At 40.4% G+C, this 8,779-nt stretch overlaps 1 protein-coding gene across 2 annotated transcripts; it reads right to left on the reverse strand.

Moving 5' to 3' along the window:
- Positions 1–2,651: 2,651 nt before the first annotated feature.
- On the reverse strand, positions 2,652–6,587 carry LOC120562764. 2 transcript variants are annotated; one of them, XM_039806657.1, is made up of 8 exons: positions 6,445–6,587; positions 6,154–6,218; positions 5,581–5,863; positions 5,209–5,354; positions 4,731–5,013; positions 4,359–4,504; positions 3,879–4,161; positions 2,652–3,196 (listed from the first exon to the last, which is right to left on the reverse strand). In XM_039806657.1, exons 2-8 carry the CDS (start codon positions 6,215–6,217, stop codon positions 3,052–3,054), a joined length of 1,350 nt encoding a protein of 449 aa, XP_039662591.1. In that variant the 5' UTR covers position 6,218; positions 6,445–6,587; the 3' UTR covers positions 2,652–3,051. The 2 variants fall into 2 exon arrangements, with proteins under 2 accessions (XP_039662591.1, XP_039662590.1); XM_039806656.1 differs by having other exon boundaries at positions 5,191–5,354.
- Positions 6,588–8,779: the final 2,192 nt, after the last annotated feature.

Below are 8,779 nucleotides of genomic sequence, written 5' to 3' on the forward strand. Positions count from 1 at the left end.
AAATATTCTAATCAAACTTAATGTGCTACACCATTCCATCAAAAGGAAATATTCTTGATGAGTTCTCCATCATTTTAGACACGTCGCCCAAAAGTATGTTCGCCTCACCAAAGATCATACCAGTAGAAAATGTAACTACAGATGTGACTGTCCATCAATATTAAACTGATTTGATGCATGACTTATATCTAAGACAGCTATGTTGCTGCTTTCTCTGAAAATGTTTTAAACATTTAAACATGTACAGTATAGGCCTCTTAGCTATATGCTGTTGTTTCTGTATGCTGTGTTTTCATTACCCAAAAATGATACTCATTTGAAAAGACAGCCAAGCAAGTCTGGACGAACAGACAATGAGGAAAACACAAACACACACACACACACACACAGATTAGCTTTAAAAGCAATGTTTATTTTGCAAGTATATAAGTACAGTAGATAGAAGCAAGTCAAAGAAAAACAAGAACTGCAAGCAGTTATGACGGGGCCCAAGCCTCTGAAGCAAACATTGGTGAATATCGAGAGGTTTGATGCACGAGGTCTGCGGTACTCTGCCGTTGCAAATGTAGTGGTTAACAGTTCATCTCTATGCATGTACAGATTACCTTTAACAATTCTCTACAATAAACAAACTTCTTAACCCCCCTGACCACAGGGGACAGCAGAGAGAAATGAGAGAGTGACTGAGAGGGTGGAGGGGGGTAGGCAAGTGTGGTGGTTGAAAGAGCAGGGGAGGTGGTCAGGTTGTTGTAAATGGTGTCATAGGCGCAGATTTATTTTTTCGTCCGTGGGTGCTCACAGGCGCAAGACTTTAAAAAAAAAAGTTTTTTAGAACCGTAGGAAATGGACAGCATCCGATGTGAACACACACGCCTATTAACTCGATAATTTAGCCGTAAAGTAGGCTTTCAACTCAGGACAGCGCCACTTCTCACAAATACAGATTGGATTGGAGATGAAACCGCGAGCAGCTTCATGGGAAATTAAGAATCAATGCCACCAACATAACCAATCACACTATGACAGACGCTCCACTCAGCACCAACTGCAATGTTTAAAGTGATGGTTCGGAGTAATTTCACCCTGAAAAGAGATACAACAAAAATATTTATTAATTTAACTTTTTTTTTTAAGTAAGTGCTGTAGTATAACTAGCAGGAGACAAGTTATAATTGAGGTAAGTTTGGAGACATTACCTTATTTAATCCTTAAATTAATAAATATTTTTGTTGTATCTATACAGCCCTAAGCAGTAGCAGCAGCAACAGAGACGAGAAGCCAACAGGCAAGTGTTATTTATATAAACTTCTGGTGTACTCCAATCCATCGTTTTATGAATGCATAACCTATTTGTACTAGTGTAGAAGTTTGGTATCATTTTGGGTATTATTAGTGGGGTCATTTACGAGATACAAACCTGGTAATGCTACTCTATGCTAACTCTCCCAATGTTCGACCCAGCTGAAAAAAGCTTCTGGGGGGGTGTTTGGCTCAAGGTCATGGTGCAAAGGATCCTAGGGTGAAATTACTCCGAACCATCACTTTAATTGCACTTATGAATGGTGTTGATTTTGGATTGAAAAAGTGGGAGAAAAGAGTTACATTTGTCCACCCGAAGGTTGTAGAAACTTTGTCAGGTGGGTTAAGAAGTTTGTTTATTGTAGAACACCAGGGGAGCAAAAGGTAAACATCAGTAAATATTGAGAAGTGTGAGCTGCAAAGTCTGTGATACATTCCCATTGCAAATATTCCATTAACATTGATTAAAAGGGCCAAAACACTTATAAGTTGATTAAAGTGCCCCCTAATGGCCGATATTTGCCAAATTTGGTACAGATTCTCAGAGCGACATTCGTGTGAATTGCATTTACTGTGGCAGAGATATTGCAATTGCAACTTTCCCATTGAAATGCATTGACTTATTGGCCAAAACAAATACACGTTGCTTATAGCGCCCCCTAAAGGCTGATATATGCCAACTTTGGTACAGAGCATCGTAGTGGGATGTTAAACAATGATCACAAGTTATTTGCTGATAACATTTAATTTGGGTGAGATATGATATATGTGTGTGGTAGCTAGCTAGGAAAATTTGTTTGATCGTCAAATGCGCATACTTTGACGTAGCAAAATTCCTCGAGTAAATTTTCGTTACGTCCATCTGGAGATGCTATAACCAGGTTTTGTGCTGATCGGTTGCACGGCCTAGGACGAGTTCAAAAAAGTTGGTTTTGCGCATTGCGTGATAATATATCATGTGATTCAGCTTGGTGCAAGGAACAAGTGGATGTAAGGTGTTTTAAAGTGCGATGTATAATGTGGGAGTTAAAAGCAAAAAAACGTTATAGTACCACCAAGTGGTCCACATGTGTAATTTTTGGTAGGTGTGGTCCAGGGCCAATTGTCCATCTACCCTGTACATTTAAAGTTGTTCACATTAGTGTAAGTGGTGAATATAGACTTGGGTCCCATAGGCCACGCCTACTTTGACCCCTCAGTAGCCCACTGAAGGGTTGGCCTCAGGAGTGGCCCTAGATGGTACCCATCAAATTTTGTAAAAATCGGATGAGCCGTTCATGAGATACCAATCGGTTGCACGGTCTAGTAGAACATCGAAAAAGTAGGTTTTGATAAATCGTGATTTTCCACGCATAAAAGTCTAGGCAGAAATGGGCGAGGCCTATATCACGTGATTCAGTTGGATCCAGGGAACGCGTAGATCTATGGGTTTTGAATGTTCGGTGTACGGTGTGGGAGTTATAGGGCCAAACGTGTTTTTCCTGCTATATCGCCACCTAGTGGTGGAAGTGGTTCAATTGTTGCGCCTGAAGTCCTTGCAGAGTTTCGGACGAGTCCTGAAAATGGCAACCCCCCACCATGTACGGTTTAGGCTGAAGTCAGAGTTTTATGCGGAGAAGAATAATAATGATGGAGGAGGAGGATAAATTAATCCTTAGAAAAACAATACGGTTCCACAGCCCTGCTGTGCGAAGGGCGTGGACCCCTAATTATTAGGGTTAGAATCTTTTTAGTGTTAGAATAAGTTTCATATTATACTGTCCCAGTGACTTCCACCTCACACAGTGTCAGGTATTCTTGTCTTCCAGGAATCACAATGTTGACATAACGACCTTTCATTCCATTACACACAAAGGTTTGGGAGGTCCCAGCTTTGATAGACGAGATAACAGCACATCTGAAGAAAAAAACAAAAAAACACAACGATGAGTAAAACTTGGTTAACACAAAGACTATGAATAAATCTTACCACTAGTTGTACTTAAATTCTGAGTATGCTATTGCTGTGAAAACTACGACTTTCTATTAGGGAAGTGTGTAGATATCCAGTGCACTAATCTCCTGGAATTTACACTAGAGCTTTAATCGGGCCTTAAAAGTTAGGCCCGACAAGGCCCGAGCCCGACAAGTACATTTTGATTGACAGCTTTTTAAAAGCCCGAACCCGTTTACAGCCCGTTATTATTCAAATGTGCGCACGCACACAGCTCTTTTGCCTTTTGTCAACAATGAGTCATTTGTAATTTTTTTAACATCAATTATTCATGACTAATATATACATACTATAGGCCATTTGGAAGTTGGAACAATTTGCTTTCTTTGCGGGTGCAACCAAAACATAATGTAATTGCCAGAGGCCAGCCTCCGTTTCACCTCCTCAGCATTGATTTTCACACTAATCGAAATGCATCACCTCACCGCTCATTTAACAAGCAACCCGGAGCGCAAGCCTGGGCCCGAACCCGAAATTAAGACCAAACCTGTTGGGTCCCGTCGGGTTCAGGGAAAGATCTTCAGCTCTAATTTACACATCCAATGCTAAATGTTCGAATCTAATAAAAGACAGAAAGTGCAGTTACCTGGGGTTACCATTGCCATTGTCACTGAGGGAATTTCCAATGCGGATCACAGCACCATTGATTCTCTCGGGGCAACAATCTCCTCTGTTGGTGATGGTGACAGTGTTGATCTTATATGTCTTTAGGAGGTCCAGTCTCCACCATGGTTTAAAATCATTGTTAGTGTGGGTACAGGATCCCTGTGCCCAGTCGCTAGCACGATTTCCATCAATGGCCCTTTCAGGGACGGCATTCCCATGCAGGGAGGACTGAATCACGTTTCCTCTTCTAGCAATATTAGGATCTAGACAAGGTTACAAAATGTTTCATTAAAGACAGTTTATGGAAGGCACAGACATATTACATGTGTTGATCTGACCAAATTTTCTACCAAAGAACAGGCAGTCAGTATATTTGATTGAACTTTCAATGTGACTGTCTGCTCAACGTCATCTATTGGTCATGTTAAATGGTAAGAATCACCAGTTGGAGCAGTGTTACCTGAAGGCTGACCAGTGACTTCCACCTCGCACAGTGTCAGGTATTCTTGTCTTCCAGGAATCACAATGTTGATATAACGACCTTCCATTCCATTACACACAAAGGTTTGGGAGGTCCCAGCTGCCATAGACGAGATAACAGCACATCTGAAGAAAAATAAAATGAAATAGAATTATGAGTAAAACTTGGTTACCACAGAGACTATGAAGAAATCCTACCACTATTTGTACTTCAGTTCTGATCATGCTATTGTTGTGAAAACTATGGCTTTCTATTAGGGAAGTATGTAGATATCCAGTGCAATAGTCTCCTGTAATTTACACATCCAATGTTAAATGTTCAAATCCAATATAAAACAGAAAGTGCAGTTACCTGGGGTTATCATTGCCATTGTCTCTGAGAGAATTTCCAATGCGGATCTCAGCACCATTGATTCTCTCGTGGCAACAATCTCCTCTGTTGGTGATGGTGACAGTGTTGATCTGATATGTCTTCAGGAGGTCCAGTCTCCACCATGGTTTTAAATCATTGTTAGTGTGGGTACAGGATCCCTGTGCCCAGTCGCTAGCACGATTTCCATCAATGGCCCTTTCAGGGAAGGCATTCCCATGCAGGGAGGACTGAATCACGTTTCCACGTCTAGCAATATTAGGATCTAGACAAGGTTACAAAATGTTTCATTAAAGACAGTTTATGGAAGACAGACATATTACATGTGTTGATCTGACCAAATTTTCCACCAAAGAACAGACAGTCAGTATATTTGATTGAACTTTGAATGTGACTGTCTGCTCAATGTCATCTATTAGTCACATTAAATGGTATAAATCACCAGTTGGAGCTGTGTTACCTAAAGCCCGACCAGTGACTTCCACCTCGCACAGTGTCAGGTATTCTTGTCTTCCAGGAATCACAATGTTGATATAACGACCTTCCATTCCATTACACACAAAGGTTTGGGAGGTCCCAGCTTTGATAGACGAGATAACAGCACATCTGAAGAAAAATAAAATGAAACAGAACTATGAGTAAAACTGTGTTACCACACAGACTATGAATACATCTTACCACTAGTTGTCCTTAAATTCTGATCATGCTATTGCTGTGAAAACTATGGCTTTCTATTAGTGAAGTATGTAGATATCCAGTGCACTAATCTCCTGTAATTTACACATCCAATGTTAAATGTTTAAATCTAATATAAAACAGAAAGTGCAGTTACCTGGGGTTACCGTTGCCATTGTCACTGAGGGAATTTCCAATGTGGATCTCAGCACCATTGATTCTCTCGGAGCAACAATCTCCTCTGTTGGTGATGGTGACAGTGTTGATCCGATAAGTCTTCATGAGGTCCAGTCTCCACCATGGTTTTAAATCATTGTTAGTGTGGGTACAGGATCCCTGTGCCCAGTCGCTAGCACGATTTCCATCAATGGCCCTTTCAGGGATGGCATTCCCATACAGGGAGGACTGAATCACGTTACCACCTCTGGCAATATTAGGATCTAGACAAGGTTACAAAATGTTTCATTAAAGACAGTTTATGGAAGACAGACATATTACATGTGTTGATCTGACCAAATTTTCCACCAAAGAACAGGCAGTCAGCATATTTAATTGAACTTTGAATGTGACAGTGTGCTCAACGTCATCTATTGGTCACATTAAATGGTATAAATCACCAATTGGAGCAGTGTTACCTAAAGCCTGACCAGTGACTTATTATTTTTTTATAATATACTTATTATCAATTATTTAAATAATTTGTTTCAACCAATCAAAAGAATAATCTCACCTAATGTGGCACTGGTCTGTCCTAAAACAGCCAGCAAGACAAAGACCACAGATGGAATCATCATCCTATGGAGGAAGTTCACATTCAAAAATGTTATTAAACATTAAACTAAATACTTATGTATTATTGTAAAGTAGAATGTATTTATTGACGGTACTTTTTCTTAAGTACTAGTAAATAAACAAGTTGTAAAAAGTAGTTTTAGAAGTTTGCAACAGGTTTATGGCTGTTGACAGGTAAGTATTGACTTTTTACTCATAAAGGTTTTATTGAAGGTATTATTGTACTTACAGTAAGGAGGCTAGCGTTAGTTGATCTGCACTAGGGGCTGTTGATGATCGTCAGGATCGTTCGAGTTGAGTGCACGTGCTGCGTGTTGTAACACACTACACCTCTCGGCTCTTCTTTGTGAAGTGCGGACAGCAGCGTTCAGAATCCTGTCTATCTTCCTAAATATATATAGGCTTAAATAAATCTGGATTACGTGGGTGTAGTCTAGTGCTATTCAATCTTCCCTATGCATGCAGGTTTCTGTCGGGCGGGGCCAGTAAACACAACATTATTTCAGACTCAACACCCCAAATATATCTGAAGCATCACAAGATAAATACATTTATATGATAATGTGAGTGTGTGTGTGTGTGTGTGTGTGTGTGTGTGTGTGTGTGTGTGTGTGTGTGTGTGTGTTTGTGTGTTTTGAGATTTCCTCACACCTGAGGGAGGGAAAAGTTTAAGTGTCTTTGTTTGCACCTGTTGTACAAACAAAGACACTCCACTTAAAAGGTTCATCTAGTAAATCTTTCCCTGATGCTGCTGTCAACAGAAGCACAAAATCAGCAACAAGTGGAGAAAATTATAATTGTAATTATTATAGTTAATACAATTAATTAATTAATTCACACATTCATTCACTAATTCATTAATTCATTCACTCATTCACTCATCCACTCATCCACTCATTCATTCACACATTCATTCATTCATTCACTCATCCACTCATCCACTCATTCATTCACTCACTCTTTGCATCCGATCTGTTTATAAAAGGGTTCCTGGACGATATTTTTTCTCTGCTGTAAAAAGTAACAAAGTAAAATCTGAAATTGAAATGTGTGTCTGTGTTTATGTGTGTTTGTGAATGTGTATGTGTGTCTGTGTTTATGTGTGTTTGTGTGTGTGTGTGTGTGTCTGTGTGGTGTGTCTTGAACTCTGACCTCGGTGTGCAGCTGTCGGCTGGATGAAGCACGGCAGACTCTTCATCCATCCTCTGAACTCCTGTTTCAGAGCCAACAGATACTCCTCCTCCTCGCCAGCTGTCAGGGTCGAGGGGCTACTGTTCCATCACCTGCACACACACACACACACACACACACACACACACACACACACACACACACACACACACACACACACACACACACACACACACACAGACACACACATTTCAGCATTTATATAGACTGTCTATATTACTTTTGCATATCCATTGACTTACTTATACCTCACTTTGTGCCGGCTTTGTAATGCCTACCTAATCTGTATTTTATGTAGCCTATTGTATTCTGTATTTTTTACTGTACTGAATGTGAAACCAGGCACGGCGTTATGGGTGGGCCTGACGGGCCTAGGCCCACCCACTTTTCAACAGGCCCACCCAAAACTTTTCTTCAAAAAACATTAATTAATTAATTAATATATTATAATTTGGTGAAGAATTATTAAAAATCAGCAAATAATCTTAGAATTTGTGCTAAAATTGTCTAAATGTTTAGTTTTCAAAAACTATTTTAAAAAGCTGGTCATCTATTTTTAGGTTTCTGCGCAAGTTCAGCAGACAGTGAGGTTCGGGATCGGATGTAGCTTGTCGGTATGCTAGGCTATCTCCCAGTGATCTGAGAGTGTGAAAATCATTTCCAGTAAAGGACAAGGTTGCAACAGTCGTTGTTTAGGTACCTTAAATGTAGACGAGCGGTCTCAGAGTCATCGCTGCAACCAGGAGATGAAGGAGAGCTGAGATCCACAACGCTAGCACATCTTTGTCTCGGCCACCCCAGGATGCTAGCGATGCTAACACGGCCAGCGTGGCTAGCGCTACCAGCGCCGGTGCTAGTGCCTTTGCCTCTGCCTCGTGAGTGGATGATATAGCCCCTATGGATATAGCCCTGTGGATCGGTCTTCCGTGGATGAGCCCGCAACTCAACCAGTGCTAAAGTATCCTGGTCGCTTCTTCTGCTTTAGGGAGTTTAATTGTGTAGGACCGCCAGAGGATAACAGTAAGGTATGTGGCTACTCTGCCTGTAGTGTATTATGTCGTTATATGAGATATATGGATTAAAATAATCAATTCATAACCCGCTACAAAGCTGCAGGCGTAATTGTATTTCTATAACAGCTTGTTACTGTTGTCAAGTTGTTGTTCCCTCATGGTTTTCTCTTGTTGTGGCCAATAATGCTTTAGGGCTTGTTAATGTGATTTATTTATTTTTGTTAAACATGTTTATAACATGAATCATCACACTAAAGTAAGGAAATAACTTGAGTCTTGTTTTACATGACAGATGACGTCAATGAACACGTTCTGTGGCCGAGTATTGATTGAAACTGTCGGGCAGTGTTGTTGATTTGT

Source organism: Perca fluviatilis, chromosome 7, assembly GCF_010015445.1.
Source record: "Perca fluviatilis chromosome 7, GENO_Pfluv_1.0, whole genome shotgun sequence".
Classification (NCBI taxonomy): domain Eukaryota; kingdom Metazoa; phylum Chordata; class Actinopteri; order Perciformes; family Percidae; genus Perca; species Perca fluviatilis.

Bases quoted from the DNA above. Each gene is read 5' to 3' on its own strand.
- LOC120562764 (XM_039806656.1), bottom strand. From the start codon at position 6,217: ATGATGATTCCATCTGTGGTCTTTGTCTTGCTGGCTGTTTTAGGACAG. The intron at 5,014-5,190 runs GTGATTTATACC...AACCTTGTCTAG, and splicing joins AGGTAACACAGCTCCAACTG to ATCCTAATATTGCTAGACGT. The intron at 3,197-3,878 runs GTAACTGCACTT...TTTTTTCTTCAG, and splicing joins AATGGCAATGGTAACCCCAG to ATGTGCTGTTATCTCGTCTA.